Raw genomic sequence first — 25,824 nt, 5'->3', positions numbered from 1 at the left:
CATAAATGGATGGTCACATTTAATGCTGCCAAGTCTTAACTCGTTTCCTTCAATAATTACAAGAAACCTTCTCTACCACCAATAGTAATGGCCAATGGCTCTTTATCTGAGAGTACATCCTTTAAACTCCTCGGCCTTACGCTCTCAGGAAACATGAGTTGGAACAATTACATCGAGAGTATCGCCAGGACCGCTGCGAAGAAGGTAGTTTCTCTCTACCGTGCTAGAAAGATACTAACGCCCGAAAGTATCCTATACCTTTATAAGGCCACCATTCGCCCATGTATGGAGTATTGTTGGCATATTTGGGCTGGTGCATCTGCTACTAGTCTCTCACTCCTAGACAAGGTTCAAAAGAGAGTCGCCAGTCTGATAAGTATTGAACTGTATTCTAAGCTTCAGCCCCTGTCCCATCGACGAAATGTTGCATCCCTCTGCCTTTTCTACAAATAACGTTGAATGCTCTGACGAACTGCAAGCACTTGTGCCCCCTCGACGTAAATACTCCCGACAAACCCGACAAGCAGCTAAATCGCACCCCTTCACAGTAGAAATTTCTAGATGTAAGAGAGCCTTCTACTCCAGTAGTTTCTTCTCCAGGACAGCTAGACTTTGGAATTCCTTGCCGGGTCCCTGCTTCCCCAACTGTATTGACATGCGGAAGTTCAAATGCAACGTGAACCGACATCTTGCTGCCCAAATCCCTACACAATACCCCTGATGCCTATGTCCGTGATAGTAGCGCCCTAAAACAAAGTGGCAATATGCCTTGTTTGGGGCGAAAATGTAATAAAAAATTAATAAAAATAAACTATACAAAGATTTCAGGATTGTGTTTACAATGCAATTGAGCATATTTTTTGCAATAATAAAAAAGAGAAATTCTAGGTAATTATGTTCAAGCTAGTTCATGCCATGGCAAAGTGTTAATTTTCACAGTTATTTAGTTAGAAAAAAAAAAGATTTAAATTTTATTTTAACGTACTTGTGAAAAATGAACAGTTGATAAATGAAGAAAGTCGTTAACTGGAGGAGTGAGTGAGAGATGATAGGTCAGATTTGTAACTTTAGTTACGGGAAGTTGGCGAAATCACGTGACTTCTGCAATTAAGGAGATTTCTTTCGGTTAACGACTCGAGCAAGCAGACACGAAATGTGGTCAATTCCGAAGAGTCCAGTGAGAGCGCGAGGGCGGTCACGCATAATGTAAGGATGTGAATTGAGGTGTCTGTTTATCTCCGTTTTATCTTCCAAAGGAAACTGAAACCCTTACTTAAATTCCTGGGAATTTTTTTTTGTTAGTAAACATTCCATGATTCTATAACGTCCCATGTTGTAATGTTGAATGGTCCAAGTTTTTTTATAAACAGAAGATTAACTGATTGGTTATATTGATAGGTGCGAGTGAACTTGGAACAGCAATAATCTATGCAGAGACGAAAAACAAAAAAATGCAAAACAACGAATAAGTGCATACCTTTCATATATTCTTTCGATAGAGTGAAGTACGCCTGTCCATAGTAGGAAAGAATCAGTATAGAAATGATATCATAGTATACTATATATTAGAATTGATCGAATAAGTGCGACAAGTCATAAGTCAACAGTAGAGAAAAATGACAGAAAAATGGTAATCCAAAGTTCCCAGAGAAATAATACATCATCTCATAATCTTAATTCCTAACATATATGTGTATGTATATAGGTATATAGGTGCCTTAATTAAGTGTGCAGACCTTTTTAGACCCTTGAAAATTCAGTATGTTTTCTCTGCATATCTTATGTGATGACTGGCTAATTTGTATGATTTCAGGTTAAAATGAACAGCTACAGTGAGAATTGAAATGTATCATACGAAAGCATTATTGCCATAGGTGGTAAATTTCAAAAATGAAATCTGAACGTGAGGACACTTTAGAAAAGTGATATGCAGTACAATTCTGTTTTAAACTTAGGAAAAAAAAAACACAGAAAGGTATGGAATGCATCAGACTGTTTTGGACCATCCTGCATGAATCGAACATTAGTTTTTGAGTGGCATAAGAGATTCAAGAAAGGAATGGAGTCTGAAGGATGATGAGAGGTGTGGGAGGAGTAAGGAAGTCAGAACACCAGAGTTGATAAACAAAATCAGGAATTTCATGGATAAGGACCGTCGTGTGTCTAGAGAGAAAATAAGTGCACAGTTTTATTATTGTGTGGGAACTGTACACCAACTAATTCACGAGGAACTGGAGATGCAGAAAATTTGCGCAACCCCACCAGTTCACAACTCCATCCTTGTCAAAGACTATTTAACCAAAGTTGGGCATCAAGACAAAATCTCACCCTCCCTATCACCCAGAATTTGTTCCCTGTGACTTAACATTGTTTCCTAAGTTCAAGAAAACATTAGAGAATGTCATTATGAGACACTTGAGGAGATGAAAGAGGCTGTGACAAGGATCACACAAGGGGACATCCATAGGCCCTTCCAAAACTTGTTGTAATGGTACAGCAAGTGCATTGCAGCCGAAGAAGATTACTTCGAAGGAGACTAGAGTTTCATGCATATATCTTCAATAAAAGTGCCCATAGGAAAAAATCTGGAAACTTATAAAAAGCATCTCGTATATACGTACACACACACACACACACAGATATATATATATATATATATATATATATATATATAACAAATTTATAAGAGTGCATATATATATACACTCTTATAATTTTTTTTTGTGTATGTTTATATTCATATTTAAAACGCTTTTTTCTATTTATTTAAAAGAGAAAATACAACTTTGTTATATATAGGTCGTGGAATTGCAGTCATCTGCAAGAGATCTAGCTAATTTGCATATTCTTTTAAACATTTATTTTAATTAATTCTTATTAGGTTTTCGGTTTTCTCATGCGATGATCAAATTTAGTTAACTATTACCTGTAATTATATTCATGCAGCTATTCTACATGATTTATAGGCGTAATATTTACGTAAAAAGCTGTAGTAAACGCAAACCTTTTGATATATACATATATATATATATATGTATATATTTATGTATACGTATATATATATATATATATATATATATATATATATATATATATATATGTTTAAAAACGTTTGCTTACCAAACTCTTCTCTCAGTTTTTTTGGTCCACAGACATAAAACTTAATATATAGAGTATTCATACCCATGCGAAACTTTATATTTGGGTTTTAGTCGGGAAAATCGGTGCAAAAGTGTAAAAATTAAAAAAAAGGTGAAGGTAGAACGACGGCCTTACGTATATGTATGCGTAACGTGCGTTGGTGCATGTTTTAATTTTTAGCATTGGAGCAAACATGTCTTAATAACTCAGAAGAAAAAGTAAATCGTAAGCTAAACGTTTTGATTTCTATCCTTGGTGTGTGTGTGTGTGGGAGAGAGAGAGAAAGAGAGAGAGAGCGAGAGAGGTGGATGTGTTTGTATTTAAAAATATAATAGAGAAATAAACATCACAGCATGAGTATTATAATCTTTTCCTTTTTTGAAAGTAATGTACGTTTTCATTGGCATTCATAAAATTATTAAGTTTACAAAATGAACAGCGTATCAACGTTTGGCACACTGTTGCCTTCAATACATGTTCCACAATTAATTACATTGCGTTTAATATTACAAGTTTTTACCAAACACATGCACATTAGTGACGCTTATGCACAGCGCAGCAATCCGTTTGATAATTAATTAGTTAAAGTAACTGAAACTTTTATCTAAGGAAAGTATTTCTTTAAAATTTTAGTACCTAAATTATTAAAAAAAAAGTTTGTTGTTATTATCGTTGTGTGGATATCCGAATAGGTTCACCCCCGTAAATGGTAAGATTTGTGTAAAAAATATCTGCTCATATTACTCATAAGTTTATATAGAATTTACATCGTATTATAAAAGTGAGTACACTCCTCACTTTTCTGTAGATATTTAAGTGTCTCTCTTAATAGGACAACAATAACAAAATGACATTTGACACAATGAAAAGTAGCCCATGTACAGCTTTTATAACACAGTTACTTTATTTCCTTTCAAGATAACTCCAAATATAACCATTCAAAGCTAAACTCCTGCCAACACTTATACGTATGCCTTGATGTAGAAGAGTTTAAAAATATATAAAAAAAGAACTTAACGCCTATGTACTTTTGGCAACAACGTTTCTAATCGATGAAAAACCGAAACATTTATAAATAAATAATTGTTGGTTTCTAGCTTTCAAGATTTTGTTTAGAGTTGATTATCAAGTCAAACGTTTTCAGGTTCTATTTTATGCACTTCTGCAAAAAACATCGTCATGTGATCCACACCGACATTCAAATCTCAACTATCCCAACATCAAAACCGACTTCTATATCAGCAGAGAAAGCGTGTCTTTAACAAAAGAAGAATATTGAAACAAAAAAGTGAATCAAATGTATATACTTTTGAATTTGAGCTTTTACACATCGAAATGTCTGAAGATATTGAAATAAATACATATTTAAAAATAACACGTTGCTTGGAATATCTTAAATATGTTTTTAAGAGTATATAAATGGATGAAAAATATATTGTAATAATAATCACAAAATAAAAAAAAAACTAAATAAATATTAGACTTAAAATGTAAATAAAAATAAAGAAAATTTTCAGGTTAAAACAAGGTTTCATTTTCGTACACAAAGTAGAATGACACATCTTTCTCAAAACGGAACAAAGAATCGTTAAATACCATTCGAGCGAACTTTTTCTGATAAAAGCTCGGTCATTGGCTAATGAAAACATTAGCTGCTAACTTTACACCCTGTGTGTATATAAAATTACAATAACATCACGTAATTGTCTATGAAGTCGTGTGATGAGTCTTTACGCGGATGAAACGAGGAAATTTCTGAGTTGCTTAATTGTCATACATATTTAAATAACTTACTACTACTATTTTTTCTTTCTGTCTGTCTGTCTTTCTTTCTGTCTGTCTGTCTGTCTGTCTGTCTCCCTCTCTCTCTATCTCCCTCTCTCTCTCTCTCTCTCTCTCTCTCTCTATATATATATATATATATATATATATGTGTGTGTGTGTGTGTGTGTAGTGTGTACATATGATACAGATCTGCACATATTTCAATTAAATATTATGGGCCATATATTGTTCGTTTACGGCTAGTTGCAAATATATGCAAAAGTCATTATGAAAATATGGTAAACCTTATGAAAATACATGTGAACACGGATACAGCCATTACATCTTTGCATAACTATTTATCTTTCTGCTGTTTATAACGACCGCACACAGGTACGTTGTGACCCTGAAATGCGCAGTGCCTTCGCTTTTTGATATTCAAGACCATTTATAAACATTATTCTATCTCTTCAAGCATTCTCCTTAATTGGGAGGATTCAAAACAGAACAGACTACAAAATTTCAAGCAATCTATATTTTCATATTTCTTGTTATCGAAAGTACTAGATAAATAAAGTTGATACTTTCCTAATAATGTAAATGTCTCAGCGCTTATTTTTACGGTCAAGGTCCTTTAAAGTTATTGTTCTTTATCACATATCTTATAATTTCGACGTATATAAGTATATGATGCCAATATTGTTTTATTCTATTACTTTTTTTCTGATGAGGATTGGCAATTGGGATTCCATTGTTACTGTTCTGAAGTTGAGTTGTACAACATTTCGGCCGATGTAACCTCCGACCTTCTTCAGGTGTATTTCGTGGAACTCGGGAACTTTTCTGTCGAACTCGTGAACCATTCTGTCGAAATCAGAAATCTTTTTGTCGACCTCGCGAATCTTTCTGTCGAACTTAGGAAACTTTCTGTCGCACACGGGAATCCATCTGTCAAACTCAGGAATGTTTCTATCGAACTAGGGAATCTTTCTGTCGGACACGGGATTTTGCAGCGAATTGCAAACGAAACTCTTAATTTAATTTATAGGAGTAGTATTTGCCCATTCCATTAGCAATGGCCAAGTAGGAGTCTTAAACAGCTCCTAATTGTATTGGCCATATCCGCCACACTGTGCATTGGATATTTTACCATCTAGAAGAATGCCACTTACAACTGAATGCTCCTATTTACCTGCATCCTTATGAGGGAAGATTTAGACACAAGGTCGGTTTTTAATGTGGGAAACATTCAGTACCACAAAATCGGACACTCTTGATAGGAACAAAAATAAAAATTGTCTCAGTCATGACGGATTTCCTCTCAACTGATCGAGGACAGAAAAGGTGAGAGTAGCATCAGAACTAATTTTATTTAGTTGTGGTGCTCCCAGCTCTCGCATTATCTATTACCGGTGCCTTATTTTGGATCCACCACACAGAGGCACAAAGGCAAGTAGGGGAAGTGGGGATCGGGGGTAATTTAACTAAACTTTGCTTGAAACTTTATTGAACCCTAAACTAGTTACTATCATCATAATACTTCATTCTACCCTCGACGTCTACCTATTTAAAAGATCCCCAGCTTATGTGATGGCTTTCATTTACAATTTGTCTGGAAAAGAATCCAAAAAACATTTATATACAATAGCAAAGGCAATAAAAATATGTACACACTTAAGGGTTTTTTTTCAAAATAAGAAATGATGTGATGAGGACGGGGGCAAACTACAATACATCCCCCAAAAAAGAAAAAGAAAAACAATTTAATAAAATGCCTATAAGGGCGGGTTCGTAAGAACCTCCCTACCTATTTCTTAGTGTAGCACGGCAAAGTCGAAAAACAAGCAGGTGTTTCCCTAATAGTAAGTTTGGAACCTAAGGGTAATCTTTCAAAAACAATTTAATTCGGGATCGTCCAATATAAATGTACGTATAGGGTCAACAAACTGGGGACAAAACAAAGGGTGGGATGGCCATATTTGGAGGCTCTCCTAGTACCGATGAAAAAGTAAAGCAGGTCCAGGAACAACAATCATACCTAGTCTAAAACCTAAAGTGTTTACCTTATCAAACCCTATTCTAATAAACTTTGGATCGGGCTGGGTTCCATAGAACCTAGGACTGCATGTACGGGAACAAACTCAAACCTAGCGCCTAGTCGGATGCACAAACTGGTGTTGTGAACTCATCTATTGAATTTCATGCTATGTAATTGTTGAGTTTGCAGGTTGAAACAAGTAACGTAGAAAGCAATACAAATGACGACTCAACAAACAAAGGTAGATCAAATAAGAAGTGTATTAGGAAAAGGTATATTTACAGGATATTTACATAATGGTGTCAAATAAGAGAGTCTTTGCTGGAGAAACATATCTGCTCTCGGCGGCCTTCGGTGGCTTTTGGTGAACACACACTCAGACTAACTGAGTCTTCCTATTTATGTGTAATTACTATCCACATATGCAAATGAATGTGTGCCACCACAACAGTTTATTTTCCAATCGCATCTGATTTTTACTTTAATTTGGAGCTTAAAATAAACAACCAAATCCTGATAGAAAACAGATCAAACCCCATGGACTACGCCAAGACGTGCAGTTCATATCACTTATCTAGTTACTGCTAGGATCACGAAAAAAGCCATTAGTTTCTCCCTAGTAAACGGCGGGTCCATGTTGTCGATAACGTACGCCAAATTAAGGGACACCGACCGTTCGGGGTCGATTCGGGCCGTTACTTCTCCGACATACTTCCAGATCCCCCGAAGTCTACTGCAAAGGAGGAATGCATGATCTATAGTATCATCTTGATTTTCGTTGCAGCGCAGCAGAAGGGTAGCTCGTGTTCCCTTGCTCCGGCTCTACTGAGTCTGTCGTAGAGTAGCAGTTCATATCGAACAAGTCGTCAGATCAGAGAGAATTCCGAGTTGTTCAAGTAGCTCTGATTTGGCGCCCTATTCCACTGCGAGCGGACCTCTTCCTCCGACATATGCAGCCGCTCCACCAGCAGATCCTTTACGGTACCCACCACTGTCCCGATATAGTCTCTTTATAGACCGAATAGGGTCACTGGACCCCGGCAATGCCCTAAGGGCTGCCCGGAGTTCGGCGAAGAATGACGTCTCCCCACTCAGTCTTCGACCACCTTCCCAGGAGTGGTTGGGTGTGAGGAGGAAAGGAGCGCTCAACCGCAAGGATCTATGTAAAATTTTCGAGTTACGTATGACTTAGGAAAGCTAAAGTTTCAGCGTGTAAATGACACTACAGGTGGGGCATCCTGAAGCTTCCCTCGCTAAAACTTTGCGTACAGAACTGTCTACAGACAAACAGCTTTCCCCTCTTCCAAACAAGCGAGAAGAGGAGTTGCTTAAAAGCCATTAAGCTGTCTGCAGGCAGAGACAGTACAGACATGCGGTAAAGGATCATCGACCGCACGACACTTCAAGGATAATTTAATTCAAATTCAAATTCCCACAGACGATTTGACCTTTCACTGTACCTCCGACTAAATCTTTCCCAGCTGAAGACCCGGTCCGAACAAAACCGCCTGGAACTGTAAGAAGCCTCGACCAGGCTCCCAACCGCAGGCCAACAGTTGATAACGACCCCTGCTACAGTTGACAACGGCCCCTGTGACATTTTCATACTAAGCGAGCGCCTGCTTCGCCGCTTCTATCTCATTACGGCAGGACATACACACGGCGATATCATCAGCGTACGCGGACACCCTGGCACGTTTTTTCGTCAGGAAAAGCAATGCCGCACAGGACTGATCTCGCCACCTCGTCCCTTAGGACTCTAGGACATAAAGCAGGGGTGACAGCAGAGAACCCTGATGATTCGATCAAGAGACCCCAAATGACTCCGAGAGCCTACCAGTTACTTGCACCGCTACCGTCAGTCTGCGATACAGAACAGATACCCATTTGCGGAAGTCCGGATGAAAACCGGCGGTCTCTATAACAGATTCCAAGAGACCATGGTCGACCATATCGTAAGCTGTAGACTGGTCTAAATTGATCAGCACGGTTTATGTGTCGTCTTCTATCCCCTTTAAGACCGTGCGCACCAAGTTCAAGTTGTTTTGAATCGATCTCCCCTTGACAGCGTAATTCTGATTCAGTTCGATCGAGTCGCCGGTAATAACCTGCAGTCGGTTTGCAGGAACTTGTTCTAAAACTTTCAACTCTGTTTAGCAGACTGATAGGCCTAGTGAAGCGAAGCGCTCCTTGAAATGCTCACAAAACCTCTAGCAAATCTTGCTAGTCGATACGAGATCACATACTTCCAGGTTTTTCACTATTCGAATGTACTCAACAGCGTCAACGTTAACAGCTTCGTTAGAGACTCTTTTTAATTTAGCCCTAATTACTTGACTTTCATATAGTTCTCTATCCAAGTGATTGGCGTCCACTTTAACTAACGCTATCTCATTGATCAGCGCTCGAAATTTAATTGCGCTGGTATCTTATTGAAGCTCCTTCTACCCAACCTAACTAGCAATCTATAGTCTCGAGTAATTATGTTCCTAGGACCTCTGACTGGCTTCTTCATATTGGAACATTATTGTCCAATATGTTCTTCACTAACAAAGCATGGGGACTTCCAGGACTGTATTATTTGTTAGCCTTTTCGACTGGTATTCTGGCTTCATGCGGATATTCTTCCACGTGAGATCCTACTTTGCCAGTTTTTAGGCTTCTTCCTTAGTTAGCAGTATGAGGTCCGACATAGCAAAACTTCGCCTGACTATGTAGAGTGCCGGTATTTCCAGATCGCCTATCACTACCAGCATTTTGTTCTTTTAGACCATTATGAGTCCTTTGCTTTCCCCATCTGCTTTAAGCAGTGACACTGATTTTTCCTGGATTCTCTCCATTGTTCCTGGGATGATCTTTATCACATTCCCTTCCGTATATTTTTTCATATTTAGTCTTGAATAGGCCCCTGTCATAACTTGGGGACTTTAGTTCTTGAAGACCGCAACTTGTTACAGGTCTCGCTTCTATTCTTGTGTCTTTTTGTGGGCTTCTTTCTGGCATCCTCTGCGTCTCCGGAATTGAGAGCTGGCCAATCCTCCTTCTGTCGATTTTTCGAATTACTCGACGGGTGCCCATCCGATCTTATTAGTTCCAGGGATTTTACCCTTTTTAGTTTTTCTCCACCTTCTGCGAGCTATTTGCCAGCGATGAGGACGTTATGACTGGTCTTCACTCCTCACTAATAGCTTCTCACCAATAGCTAAACACGGATATTTGGCCTCTTTTATGGGCGTTGTTTTAACCTATCTTGGCACCGCCCAGATTATCCTCTGCCTATTTCCTTCACTCTGCTTCCTCCTCTTCCTCACTATAGGCTACCCTTACGGTGTCAGACCTTTCCCATAGATTCGGGAAATCTCCCAATGATAGTTCCGACCTATCCGTGATTCGCTTCTTGGCGCGGCAAATACTTCTTCCTCTATAACCGGAAGGGAATTGCCCCGGGCGTGGCACTGGACATGACCGACTCCCCAAAGGTTACTCCCGTGGAAAAGGGTGCTCCCAGAACATGTATGCCACGGACGTGACATACGATTCTCCCGGAACATCACCTCTAGGCGTGCTAACAGTAATTCCTGGATCATTCTTTCCTCCGGGCTTTGCGGCCGAACCTGGAGCGCCACCAGATAGGCTAACCCCCAACGGATACTGATTATGAACGTGTGGTTCCAATGTATATGGTATCCCCCAAAATGACGAGGACAATCTATCTGAAAAACAATAGAAACATTTAATATTTCCCTATTAGACTAAGAATAACAACAAAAAAAAAGCAAGTCCCTGTGAGTCCAAACACTCAAAGAATGGGATTGGTTTTTGAGTAAAAAACCTTCAGACTTAATGGATCAAGTTGGTTTTGTCACAAAGTGTAGCATCAGAAAAGATACTACACCATGATCATTTTTATCTCTTTCCTCACAAAGCTTGAAGTTCCACATGCCCCTAAAAATTATATTTTACACAGAATATTTTATTGAAATGAAAAAAAAAAACAGCAACTTTAAAGGAAAAAGATTAGGCACGAGTCCAGAAAAAAGGAGGATTTTGGGGGAAAGTGGGTGTCGAGGGTCGTCCACTTTGTCTATTCCTTACACTAGTATCATTCCACATAATACCACATTCACTCTATCGACATAAGATATAAAAAAAACAAACAACACCAGCGTTTTTCGTATGATTTTATTTACATATAAACATGTGTGGATTTTTACTTTTCTAAATTTTTTCCACATTTATAAAAAAAAACAGAATTCAAGGCCAATACAATAGAAAAGAATACAATTGCAATACAAAGAAAAAACGCACATTTAGCAACCAATATTTTTAATGATGTTGAAACAGCTCAATGGGAATGCAGACTTGTGCTTTCCCAGTTTTTATCCTCCCCATAGCAGAGAATACCTCAATGATGTGATGAAGAATGTCAAGCTGAGGCAAGCCATTAATGACACTTTCATCAACACTTGATGGGTTGAAAAAAATCAGAAAATTACTCCATCCATCGCTCTCTGATTTCATCTGGATCTTTGATGAGAGTTGACTTATCTCTGGACAGTAAAGGTACAAAAGGAGCAGGCTTTGAGCCAAAAACCTGCTTAAGAAGACTATATAGGTCTTTGGTGTCTTTCCGGTTATAAGCAGATTGAACCTTTGCAGATATATAGAAACACCACATATTCTTCATTCTCCTAAGCTTTCTCTGTAGAACTGTCTTATGCTCCTTGTATTTTCTTTCGACAACTGTTCTGTTTCTGAGATTGTTATTCAATATTTTCTCATGGAGGACCTTTTTCTCCTCCAAGAGAGCCTTCATCTCTGGATCATTATCATCGAACCAGTCTTTGTGTACAGACTTCTTCAGACTAAGTATCGCCATTCCAGAAGTATATACCTGATCTTTAGAAGTTTCCCAGGTGTCATTAAACTCAACTGTGCTAAGTTTTTCCTGCAAAGCAATGCGAATTGCAGGATCTCTTAGTTTTGAGACATCAACATGTTTTGGAACACTAACCTCTGCCATTCGAATCTTTCTACTAATGCAGAGCTTAAATTCTCCATATACCAACTTGTGATCAGTTTCACAGTCAGCACTACACAAGACGCGCACATTGCACATGCCTTTCATGTCACTTTTACGTGTAAGTATAACGTTGATAAAATGCTCATGTTTTGATCGATGACTTTAAACTTATGCTTTTGACGAAAGAATGTATTAGACACATCAAGATATAAATTCTGAACAAAGCTGCAGTAAAAGTAAACCAATACTGTTAATTTTGCCGATGCCATAACGGCCAAGTGCATCCCATATGTCAAGGTCCTGACCAACACGTGCATTGAAATCGGGGAGTACAATCAGCTTCTCTTCAATTGGTACAGTTGCAATGGTATTTCGAAGAGTCCCATAAAAGGACATGACGCTTTCCTCTGTGGATTCCATAGTTGGTGCATACACTGACAGAATAGACAGTATCGACAGAGGGACCCTGAGATTCATGAAACGATCAGTGATTCCAGTTTGATGTTCTATCTTCTCAACAAGAGTGGATCTGATTGCAAAGCCAACACCACCATCCCGCTTCATGCCCTCCGGTTTACCTTTCCAGAAAAGTGTGTAACCCGACTTCACTCCAGTAATTTGGTTCTAACCTGGTAGACGTATTTCAGACACAGCTGCTATATCGATGTTTAAGCTTTGTAGCTCATTCATAACCAGTGCCGTTCGTCGTTCCGGACATGCATTTATTTCCAGATCAAGAAGAGTTCTAACGTTCCAACAACTTATGTTCACTTTCATCTTACTTCCTGTTAATTTCGTATTTCTGCTGTTCCTGCTGTAGTAAATTGCCGTTAGCTGCAGTAAGCTAACCAGCTTCGTTCTGACAGGCAATATTTAGCGCACCTTTTCCGGCACCCTTCCATACAATGAATGAGCAGTGCTGTCGCTAAATAGAGCTGCTAAGTTACAAAAATCTCCGCCGGAAAGTGTCCCTATCAGAATAAATCAGAACATTATAACGACGTTAAGAAAAGATTCTTGCCACCTATGTGTGAAATGATGACTATGTTCCCAACCGATTAAGTCTACACATGTCGCTATGCCTTCTTTACAATAGGACTTTGAAAAGTGATTAGATAAGAATGATCTAGGACCATTGGGATATCTGTACTTCGCTGGGTTATAGTGACAAAACCTTGTACGACACCAATACCATTCATTAAATCCCTGCAACTATGACACAATGACAAGCTAAAAAAGCAAGATGATTGATAAATGCGTGGATCGCAGGTTTTAGTTCAGAGGTTCTGTCTCCTAGATGGATTTCAGAACAGTGACTTATGCGGTAAATGGCGGTATATAAAGATACTCTAAGATAAGATCACTTATTGGGGTGGCTGAGGATGAAAAAAGATCGGAGTGTGTGTATATTAGCGGTTTCCTATCGGGGGTGGAGGGTTCCATTCACTCGGCTAGCTAAGAACCTAGTAAAAGCACTTGTTTTAGGGGTTTGGAGTACGGCAGGATTTGGTTAGTGCGTGCGATGCTTGTGAGGGGAACACGAACTCAAATATGACATCTCTACGCACACATAAATTCGCTAACTTGAACCATCTTCGGTCAAAGCCCGCGAAATATAATTTTTTCATGAACATCTGATCTTTATATTCAGCTGGTGCTTGAAGAAGGGGACCAGATCCTGATCAGCAAAAGATTAAACACACACTTCTCTTGGACTTTTGACGTCCATATCACAATTCTGGTCCTGGCCAGGATCGCAAGAAACAACATTCGTCTCTTCCTGTCCCACGGCGACTCGGCGCTGAGGATGATGTAAGGCAGGTCCAGAGGGCGACGCTGCTCGGGATCGATGCGAGCCGTCATCGCGTTGACATACACCTAATACCGTTTGAGTCCGTTGCATTCAAAAAACGCGTGTTCCGGCGTTTCCTCGGCTAGGCTTTTGCAACGTGGACACACGGACGACCTCACTGGTTCGGCACATTTTAGTATGGCATTGAGGGACAACGCGTTTCGGGCCAATCACCAGACCAATCAGAACTCAGAGTTTTTGAGATGACTCAAACCTGGCGCCCACCTCAACAGGGAGCAGATCTCCCTCGACAACCCCAAACGCTCAACGAGCGGGTTGTCGGCGCCGCTCACTAATTCCTTATAAAGTTACTTTCTAGTGAGTCGTGAAAGGTCGCTGTATTTTAGCCCGAAGGTCAAGAAATGTTATTTATTACAACTGAATGTTACAACTGTACTTTGTCTTCAAGATCCGTATAACAAATAAATTATTCTTACGAGGAAATAGTCTTTTCTCTCTCTCTCTCTCTCTCTCTCTCTCTCTCTCTCTATCTATCTATCTATCTCACTATCTTTCGTCTCTGTCCACTGGATCGTCCGATGCTGTTTATTCTTTTCTGTCTCGATGGCAAATGACTTAACTTGGCCGTGTTCTTTTTTCGCATCCAGACCATCAACGAGAAATAATGACAGTCGCCATGTTTATTTGCGGGCCTTTTAAGGCGAATGGTCGGCCATGTTTTTTTTACACACTTTTAGGGCATTTTTGTCTTCGTTATCGAGACTATTTTTTTAATCATTTGTTATTGTCTTCTATTTTTTTTTTACTTTGTTTCTATTTTTTGTCCTTTGCTTTTTTTGTTTTTCTTTTTTCTTTTCCTTTTCTTTTCTATTTTCCTTTTTCTCTTTATTTTTTCGTTTTTTTCCACTTCTTTTTACCCGAAGAACGCTGATAGAGCTTCAACAGTCCAAAAGAATGTTCTATCTTTCGCTTTCTCAGTTAAACACTGTCCAAATTGCTTCCACTTATAACGAATTAGTGTAGGTAATAGAATAAATACTTTTGGTGTTGTTATAAAAAAGTTTGTTTTTCCTTTTGTACAATAGGTTTTGTTACATCACACTAATACATACAATACAGCATAATCACTCTGATGCACTAGTTCTCATTAGATCACCGAAGTTAAGCAACGTTGAGCCTAGCCAGAACGAGATGGGTGTCTATTTAAGAATATCAGGGGTTTATGGAAATCAACACCTTGCAGGAAATGCAAAGATACGACGCTTGTCAGCTCATAGGATAAGAATATACATGCAACTGGAGATGGCTTGTTAATTTAATATCCTCATAAATCTTCTTTCTTCAGAGAAAGCTGATTTAACCCGCCCTGAATGAATGCCATTTAAGACAATAGTCTCATTTTTATATGTCTGTATATCAGTAGAAGATTTTAAAATTATATATATATATGTATATATATATATATGTATATATATATGTATATATTACGTTTATTATAGAAGAACACTTTCAATATTTATACAGAGTAATATCTCTTTGTTTCTTATTAAACTAGTGTAAATTTTGACAAGGATTGCACTGATTGTATGATAATAACCCAGATCTGTAAAACAGAATAATTCCCTGGGTAGAATGAAAGATGGTGACGTTGAATGAAAGATGGTGTGTTGAATGAAAGATGGGTTATATAACGTTAAGGAAAGGGAAAGAGATCAATCACCGTAGGCAACACTTCTTTTAAACTCCTCGGCCAGGACCACTGTGAAGAAGGTAGGCTCTCTCTACCGTGTTAGAAAACTACTAACACCTGAATGTATCATGTACCTCTATCAGGCCAACATTTGCCCATGTATGGCGTAGTTGCCATATTTGGGCTGGTGCATGTGCTACTAGTCTCTCGCTCCTAAATAAGGTTCAAAAGACAGTCGCCAACCTGATAGGTCCTGACCTGTCATCTAAGCTTCAGCATCTGTGCTATCGACGAAAATGTTGCATCCCTCTGCCTGTGCAACAAGTATTTTAATGGTGAATGTTCCCACAAACTGCAAACACTTATACCCCTTCGACGTAAACACCTCCGACAAACCCGACAAGCAACTAAAACCTCTACACAGTAGAAATCTCTAGATGTAAGAGAGCGTTCTACTCTAGTAGTTTCTTCCCCAGAACTGCTAGACTTTGGAATCCCTTTCGAGTCCCTGCTTCCCCAACTGTACTGACATGCAGAAGTTCAAATGTAATATGAACAGACATGTTGCTTCCCAACTCCCTACATTGTACCCCTGTAGCTTATGTCCATGATAGTAGCCCTTACATGAAAGTGGCAATGCGCCTTGTTTGGGGTGAAAATATATTAAAAAGAAAAAAAAAACAGATATGCTGAAGAATGACGTCATGTTTTCGTGCTGTGAGAAAACTGTCCAACTTTCTTCCACCTATACCGAACAGTGTACGTTACTGTATTGAATTAATACGTTTGTTGTTGTTATAAAAAACAGTTTTGTTTTTCATTTCGTGCAACAAATTTCATTACATACTACTAATCTATAGAGTTGCGGCTATTTTCTATAACTTTCTGATCGCACTTTTTATTTCCAAATTGGTCCATGTCTCATGTCTCATCAGCATTCTCAACAATATTCTAATATGCTAGAATAATTAATATATTTATAAATATTTAAAACAAAATAGCAAATTACCGATGCCTGATTGTAAAATAAACTTATATATGATATTGTAAATTATAAATTCCGCAAGGGCCCGTGGCGCAGTGGTTGGAGTACTTGGAAAAATCAATTATAAAAGTGTATTCCTTCGAGTTTGAAGGTTTAATTCTCCGTCTGAGCAACCGAAAATTATATTCAAATTACTTAGAATCGCTATCCAGTCATGGCTGACGAAACATGGTGATTCGTGAAGTAAATAAAGAATTCAATTCTAAATTCCGTCTAAAGTCCCGAGTTTGACAGAAGCATTCCCGAGTTCGACAAGATACACATTAAGAAGGTTTGAGGTTACATCGACGGAAACATTGTAAAAAATGGCACTCAGAATGAGAACAATAGTCCGAATATTCTAAATAATACGAAGAAGACACCCTCATTTTAAAAATCCAGAAATGAAAAAAAATATCAGGTTGCCGTTGTCTGCTTATAAAATACGCTTAGATTTTATATTGTAATTTATACAGACTATATAGACAGTTCCCTTTTAATTGTGCTATTGTACCCAATACAATTAGTGGTCGTCTGTCATGGCCCTGTCTTGAAATACGCTTAAATATGATATGTTAATTTATGCAGATTTCATATTAGTTATGATAGATCCAATACTATCGATTATTATATTATATTGTACCCAATATATAGTAGTGATTTAAAAAAATGTATATATGACGTAGGTGCTATCAGCAACAATAGTAGCCAAATTATCTAGTTTTCCAGCCTTATTATTTACCGGCCGATTTGAATCCATATGCATATAAAAACTTACAAAATATCGTTGTTAAAATAAACAGTCATAGTTACATATGCGTAAAAATAACACGTTTTGTCGACTTACGCCTTCCAGTTTATAATTTCTCTTTATTTTATATCCTTTAGTAGCTATTATTTCGGCTAAAACCAATTTCATTTATTCTACAGACCATAGTTTCAAATATATGGTGAGAGAAAGGTACAAAGTCGTAGTACTCCTTCTGAAGCCAAGCTTCTGTACCGACATTCTGTGCTGGGTTTGAGTTTTGGAGAGGCTGTATTATTTCCCCTAATATCATTTTAAAAAGCATGACCTCATAGTTCTTTCCTCAATCTTTGGATTTAATATTAGGTTCGGTTAGGCCCTCGATTTTGGTTGTGAGAAACAAAGCTCCATTCTTTTTATGCTTTTGTCGGTATTGTTTCCAATCTTCCTGCCCAAGAAAGAAACGATGATGTTTAGCACAACCGTTGTATCCGTAATGAATCTACGTGCCCGCACACATACTAAGCGTATCCGCTGTATTCAAGAGGCTATGCATTAAATGTCGGAATAAAACAAGTTATCAACACCAATAATATCGAAAACTGCTGCCACCCAGAAAAAGCAGCCTGTCTCTTGAATCCGAAGGGGAGCCAACATACAACGCGAGGAGGGCACAAGTAAACATTAAATTGTTGGTTTTAGAAAAAAATTCCGATGCCAAAATAAAAACTGCAAAAATTAAGAAAAGAAGATGAAGACTGTAGAGCGGCAATGCCATGAAAAATAAAACAAGCAAAAAAAAACATAACAATAAAAATTGCACAACACTCTCTCAGCCTAATTTTCAAACTTCAATCTGGCTGAGCAAGATACCCCTCGCCTTTTCAACACACTCTCACAAATCTAATAATACCAGTATGAAAAGTCATTAAACTGTGAACATCTATATCGGAGAACCTTTTAATAGTTTCTTTCTTTCTAACTGATTATGAAATTTCTATCTTTTTATCTGGTCATCGACTGTACTTACATGCAAACATTTAAGTGTAATGGGAAGAGATATCTTGGAGCTCAACTCCCTTCTTAAATGTCTTTGTAGCCATATTTCGTTATTCACAGTAGCCCCTTACGATTCAGAGTCAATGTGTCTTGTTTGGTTTGAATATGAGTAAAAAGAAACGTTTGTTTTGTTGATTTTTCATTTCTATAATGTTTAAACTTTCCTTTCATAAATTAACGCCCTTATTTACTTGCTTCCCCACGTTGACAATTAATTATAATGTTAACTTTTAATGTGGGGAAAACAGCTTGTATAAAAGGCGCAGTCTGCAGTGTAACAAAAATTAAAATTGACACAGTCTAGAAATACTTCTCTTTCACTCACCGAGGACAGAACTTAGTGATTGTAGAATCAAAACAGATATTATAGTTTGTTCGTAGGTCACGGAAGAAGCGCGGTTGCTGTGTCTACGCGAAACTGATATTAAACTGTAGGTTTCTATAGAGTAAGAAAGGAATTGATACGTTAGGATTTAAGAGAAAGGGGTAGACTGGCCAGTTTAACAGCCAGTATTTAATAGTCGTCCAACACGTGTTAGCATGAAAACAGACACCAAACGGATGCTGCTAATGATGAAGATGATGGATGTGGTGTTATCGATTATGATGACAATGATGGTGATCATCATACTACAGGATAAATAAAATCAGTTTTATTCTATTTGACGTTACCATATCATTCAGTTTGAACAGTTGGGAAAGGCGGTTGTTCAACTTAAGGATTGTTCTGATATGTAAGCGTTCACGACGGGCTTAGATTTGTGACCCAGGAATGAACATAAAAAACTCTTGGGTTATTACAGAACAGATTAGATAGCTGTGACAGTTTGTAAAAGTTAGGTCAAGGAAAATATGAGAGGAAATGAAAAGGATCGATTTGATAATAGAGCAGGATAAATAAATACGTAGGCAGATGTAGATTTCTTTAGGAGTAAATTTCTAAAGGTTGTCAAACACATGCCAACATTTAAAACGGACAGGAGAACCGTATATATAAATATCACACGGTTAATAATATAATCTATTTAATTTTATTTTGGTTTAAAATTATTATTTTTTATGATTTGGATTATTCAGACTACTGTTCTCATCTTGAGTGCTATTTTCGCAAATCTTCGACCGATGTAACATTCAGCCTTCTTCAGCTGTCTCCTATAGAACTTAGAAATATTCCTATTAGACTCAGGAATATGCACGAAAATTTGAAAGGAATAATTTATTTCATCCCGTCTTTCAGTTATGACCGGTTTAATACCCTTTTTCCTACAAAAGAGTCACCTCTTATCAAGGCGCGAGGCTACTCGTAGGAGTGTACGGTAGTCATTGGGATAATGTTGTATTAATCGTAAGCAGAGGAAATTTTGTAAATTGGATTACTAAAGGGGAACGATTATAAAAACTTATTTATGTTGGACTTGCAGACAACCATATTGTAGTCAGCTGGAAAGCAGTCAAACGGAAGAGAGTTTCAGAGGCGGGAAGTTCTAAGAAAGAAGGTTTGTTCATGAAATCTACGCTTAGGTTTAGGCACAGATAAAGAGTGGCGAGGGAAATTATTGATAGTGTTTTTAGCTAGAAGAATAATTTAATTAATTTGCAATTGTATTTTAAATACATTCCATGCTGAGGATTCAACATCCAGAAGCCTGTTACTGAGAATTGAATTTTATCCAGTACATTATTCATTATGCAACGGACCCTCGCGGAAGGTACATCGTTCGAAACATTGAATTACACAGTAGTCCGAATAATGCAAATAATAATATTATCAATCCTTATCTAAAAAAAAAACATCCAGAACCATAATAAAATTACTACATTTTACAATTTTAACACATTAAAAAGGCTGTTGTTTTAAAACGCGCGGTTACACTGAAACACCTCCATCATAAACAGACTGACATTTCTACAATATCTATCTTTGCTTTCTTATCTTTCAGTTAAGTATTATGAGTCGTATATTGTTTATTCCCGGATAATTGGAAAGAAAAAAAAGGCAAAAAAAAGAAGAAATTCTTTTATATAAGTAGTGCAGAAAAGCGTACTCACTTTATTTTTTTGTTTCGTCCGTCAACTCGCTGCTTCCAAAATTTTCTTTCATCGCATGATAAAAAAAAATATCAATGTTTATTTACGTAAGAATGTACAAACGCCATTTCTTCACGTTCTGTGTTGAGGTTGGTAAGGGCTTAAAAAGAAAACAAGAAAGCCGCGAAAAAAATACCAAGAAAAGCGAGAAAAGAGTAAAAAACAGAGAGCAATCACATCTTTCTAACAACAATAATTCATACTAACAATAACAGAATAGACTCAACTGATATATATATATATATATATATATATATATATATATATATATATACATATATATATATATATATATATATATATATATATATATATATATATATATTCGTGTTCTGGCGTTGCCCAGAAAAGTAAATTTACCCAAGAAAGTTCCCCATTCCCATTTAAATTAAAAGCCGAAAATGATGAAATTAGTTTATGAAAAACGTAGATACCAACACCCCAATTTTCTCGTGCAAAAATTATGAGACTTTCTGTCATCATTTTACGTTAAATTAATATCGGAAAGTTATCCTCCACTTTCTAATGAAAACTATTCATTATTTTTTATTGTAAATCAGTTTTTTCTGATATATTTTCGTATTGCCAGAGTAGAATTAACGTTTATACATAGCTAAAGAATACAAGTTTCAAAATGTGTAATTTATCTCCCCGAGCGCTACAATTCTGTCTCGCGTAGAAATTGGAGATATTTGTACTTTTTATTAAGATCTTACTATCTTTTATTCGCCTTTTCTTGAAATCAAACAAGTTAAATATAGCCCACTCTGCATGCTCTTGTGTCTTGTGACTGTTTGTTTGAAATTGTTGATGATAAATTAGTTATTTTACCAGTGAACCGTGCCCGTACAAATATATACGCATATAGACAGTTAATCTTATATTAATACTAAAAGAATATCTGTTCCAAGAAAGGTTAACTTAATCCCACAGACTAACCAGTTTTGCACCATATTTGTGTCCTATTGTAAAGATTTAAAACTAAGATATAATACTAATACTATACTTTCTGTTTAGAATATTTTTTATTAATTTGGATCAGATGACTTTTAATTCAAGAAAATGTCTAAAAATGAAAGTTTAAGCTTCGGTGAATTAAGAAAATATTGGATTTCTGAGAATCTTGCTTGATTGGTGTCGATTATATTTAATGCAAATCTGTATGATTCAATTTTTAAATTTAAGGTTTTGTCCATATTATGAAACTTATAAATCATTCAGATTAAGATAATCTTTAATTTGGAGTATTTATAGTTCATGTCGAATACCTATTATCGAAATTTCACAAAATTGAAGATATTTATTTTTGGGTGATTTTTATAAACCATTTTTGGGTAAAATTCAATTAATATAAATGAAACCCACATTATGACCTTTTATTCATAAGAATATATAAAGACATACGCATATATTTATTGACGTAACTAGACAGAAGAAGAAAACAAGTAAAAAGATGACGAAAAAAGATGCAGAAGAAGAAAGTGTTCATTATTTTTGCAGATTCTGCTATTAACATAGGTCTAATAAAACGCTGAGAAATTCTTCGAGTATTAGAGTCCTGAATGATAGAAGGTACGAGTAGAAGCATCGGAATATACAGAATTTTTATGTAAAAAAAAACGAAAGGAATTGATATAATCCTAACAGAAATCCCGGTTATTTGATATGGAAAAGTTCAAATAGACCAATTGGAATAATTTCTGAAAGCAAATAAAATTAAGCAAATAATTGTTTTTGCGTATCTAAAATGCGTACATATTTCTACGTATGCTGTGGCATTATTATTGTGACATATCTTGTGGAAATGTAAATATTACATGTCTATATACTGATCAGAAGTAATAATCTAAATTATACAAATTAACAATGCTCATCTACAACAAAACATTAAGAAACAGTAACAACTATCGCAGTTGCCACTACTTCCGGTCAATTTGGTTAATCCAAAACTGTAACAATCGGGGTTTAATAAATAAATTAGTGTAAATTTGGCCAGACTCCTTTCAATTTTTATCGTGCTTTCTGTAGCAACCTGTATTATTTATTGTTAATAATAATAATAATAATAATAATAATAATAGACACTGCCAAGATCTTAAGTCAGGATATCCAAATGGAGTCTGCCATGGAAAATTGCGCACTACTAGTTTTAAGAAAAGGGAAAACTTGAGACGCCAGAAGGCATGCAACTACCGAACCAAACGGAGTTGAGGGTACTAAGGGGAACAAGGTGCCTATAAATACTTGGGAGTTCTTGAAGCAGACACCATCAAAGCAACAGAAATGAAAGAAAGAAATGGGAAGGAATACGTCAGGAGAACAAGAAAACTCTTAGAAACTAAATTATATAGAATAAACCTAATAAAAGGTGTAAATACATGGACAATATCACTAGTAAGATACTCTGAGTCGTTCATAGGTTGAACCACAGAAGAACTGAGCCAGCTCGATCAGAAGACCAGGAAACTAATGGTCGTACACAATGCACTACATCCAATGGACGATGTTGACCGACTCTACGTGAAAAGGACTACTTTGTATAAAAGGTTGTATGAACGACACAAAAAAGAACTAGAAAAATACATAATGCAAAACACTGAAAATAAATATGGTAGCGAGGGATACGGAAAAACTGAGAAAACAAAACAGAGAGACAATAGATATGGCGAGAAAAGAAAAATGGGAAGAGAAACAACTAGACGGAAGATGCATAAGGATGACAAACGATAAGAATAACGAAACACTTGGACATGGATGCGTAAAGGACACCGAAACCGAGGAGCTGAATTTCTAATAACTGCAGCGCAAGATAACGCGATCAGAACCAACCACATCAAAGCAAAGATTGACAAAGCACAAGAAAACAGCAAATGCAGACTGTGGACAAAGAGACGAAACGATAAACCATATAGTAAGCGACTGCAGCAAACTAGCCCAAAAGGAATACAAGAACAGACACGACCAAGTGGGGAGGGCAGTACACTGGGAATTATGCAAACAACTGCATCTCGAACAAAGAGACAAGTGATACAAGCATAAACCGGCAAGAGTACTTGAAAACGAAAATCACAAATTCCTATGGGGCATAGACATCTAAACAGATAAACTTCATCCAAGCAAGAAGACCGGATGTTGTAATAATTAACAAGAAAGAAAAGTTCTGCCAAATCGTGAATATCAAATAAAAGGAGAAATGGAGCATATACACAGAGGTAGCCAGAAAGCTGAAAGGATAGGCTGATGAAGAAAATCAGGATAATACCTATAATAGGAACAATTCCGTAAATCTTTGAAAAAATGGTAGAAATTTGAATCAGAGGAATGGCTGGAAAGATACAACGAATTACAACGATGAAAACAACTGAAATATTAAGGAAAATCTTTGAATACGGAGACTAAACCACATGAGCGGGCCAAAAAACTGCTACAGAGAAAAAAACATGAGAAAGCGTTACATGGAACCAAAAAATTAAACTGCATATCCCTAAGTTCGCTATCCCTTTCCTATCCCCTTGCATTGCCCCATCACCGCCCCCTAAAAAAAGAGTGATACCAAATAGCGGAAAAACGGCAAGGAGGATGGAACATTCGAGGAGTGAGCACTGACCAGACCTCCACTGGACCAGCGCGAAGAGAACTCTGATCTTGGAGAGGTTTATTTCCAGTCAAATTTCAGTGGAGGCCAATGGCCGATGCCAGCGAGAAATCAATGTTAACCAGCTGTCGCAAACTCATTTGCAAATTCTACCGAAAGAGGTGGAGAAAATTGGACAGCTGGGGAGGCTTATTATCACTCAGCTTCCAGGAAACACCACGGGTTATTGTCAAGGAGAGATCTCTGATGACCTATGTTAAAGCTCCTTGTGAACCAATAATAATAATAATAATAATAATAATAATAATAATAATAGTAATAATAATATTAATAATAATATACCTTTAGAACTAATAAATATTTGTCAGGATCAGTAGCATTAGGAAAAAATAACTCTGCTTCCTTATAAATAATTCTTCTTGTCACTTAAATATCCTTAAAAATATTCGTATGCAAGAACGCAGCTTTTCTCAAGTGGTAACATGGTTGCACACCCTCATTGCACAATTTGTTACGGAAACGAATGTTTGTCTTGTCAACTGTCGAATGCAGATGGCAAAGTTTGCTGTATTTTCGATGAAAACATCTGTCTAAAAGAATCTACAAACAAGAGCAGATTTAAAAATAAAAGAAAGACGACCCAACAAACCAGAAAAAAGATAAGTGTGTTTCGTTTTCCTTTCATAATAGCATCTTGCTAATGGCTTTGTTAATGTAATCCATCGTCACCAATGACGTTTGCGCACAAATATAATTTGCGCGCTGTTCATTCCATCTCGAGATGTTGATATGTATCTATACTAGTAAACACCGTCAGCCCTTATGGAGATCAAGGGATTTCCCTGTTAGTAGCTTTTACAGTCTTCAAGCTTTCTAAATATTGTATTTATTCTGTAGAGAAAGTAATGAGTACTTTGTTACTCATTCGACATTCTCTCTGCAAACTCATTAATGATATAGTATTACCTCTTAGTACATCATACTAATGTTAGACAATGATGTCCATGATTTTGCTTCATATCTAATAGGTGATATTTACCTTCTGAAGAGAGCTTAAACAATTGCAAGTCGAATGAATCACTAGTTATCCGATTTGATCTAAACCTACTCAAGAAGCTTACTCTTTTCTCCTTTAGACGTCGACGATTAGGCGGTGAGCTTATTCTGGCCTACATGCTTTTAAATTGTAATTATTATATACCTTAGTGCTGTTACATGAAAAAACCTGTCCCCTTCTCATGTGAGTAAGAAGACAGATTAGATAAGTGAAAATGATATTAGGAAACGCCAAGAATCGAACCCGGTAAGCAAGTGTTAAAAAATGAATAATTAAAATGCTATGGATAGCAGTCGATTGTTAATTATTTTATTATCCACGTCAGTTAAAAGAATGGACACTGTGAGTGTATATATAATGATTAAAAATGGGTTAGATATTAAAAAATTAAAATTTGGAATTCTTTGCTTGCCAAAAGTGTGTTTGGACAGACATATGTAAAATCCACGTGAAATTTAATCACGTTGGTTAATATCACACTTTTGACGTCATGAACAAAGTAAATTCTCAATATATTGAAATGGGGTTTCAGTTAGGATCTGATAGATGGATATAATCAGAGAGTCACACTCGCAGCCAGAGAGAGGGGGTCAGAGAGTGAAACTGATGCCCTTAGAGGCGAAGTGTGAAAAAGAGACAATGGAGTTATACAAGTTTGAATTCCTGACATCATCAATCGGCCGGTTGAGGAATAAAAAAAATTATCTACAATTGTGTAACTATTTATCTTCATCTCGTCATTACAACTGAAAGGTAAATGGGGTTTGATTATCATCATCTTAAA

At 36.8% G+C, this 25,824-nt stretch overlaps 1 protein-coding gene across 1 annotated transcript; it reads right to left on the bottom strand.

Moving 5' to 3' along the window:
- Positions 1 to 12,167: 12,167 nt before the first annotated feature.
- LOC145280299 (protein CFDP2-like) lies at positions 12,168 to 12,530 on the bottom strand. The gene has a single exon (XM_080132069.1). The coding sequence runs from the start codon at positions 12,528 to 12,530 to the stop codon at positions 12,168 to 12,170; it is 363 nt and encodes a 120-aa protein (XP_079988195.1).
- Between the last annotated feature and the right edge of the window lie 13,294 nt (positions 12,531 to 25,824).

The sequence above is a fragment of the Euprymna scolopes genome, chromosome 7, assembly GCF_053919585.1.
Source record: "Euprymna scolopes isolate OS-2025 chromosome 7, ASM5391958v1, whole genome shotgun sequence".
NCBI lineage: Eukaryota > Metazoa > Mollusca > Cephalopoda > Sepiida > Sepiolidae > Euprymna > Euprymna scolopes.
This window is presented reverse-complemented; position numbering and strand designations above follow the sequence as displayed.

Coding starts and splice junctions, on each gene's coding strand:
- LOC145280299 (XM_080132069.1), bottom strand. CDS start 12,530: ATGAAGCGGGATGGTGGTGTTGGCTTTGCAATCAGATCCACTCTTGTT.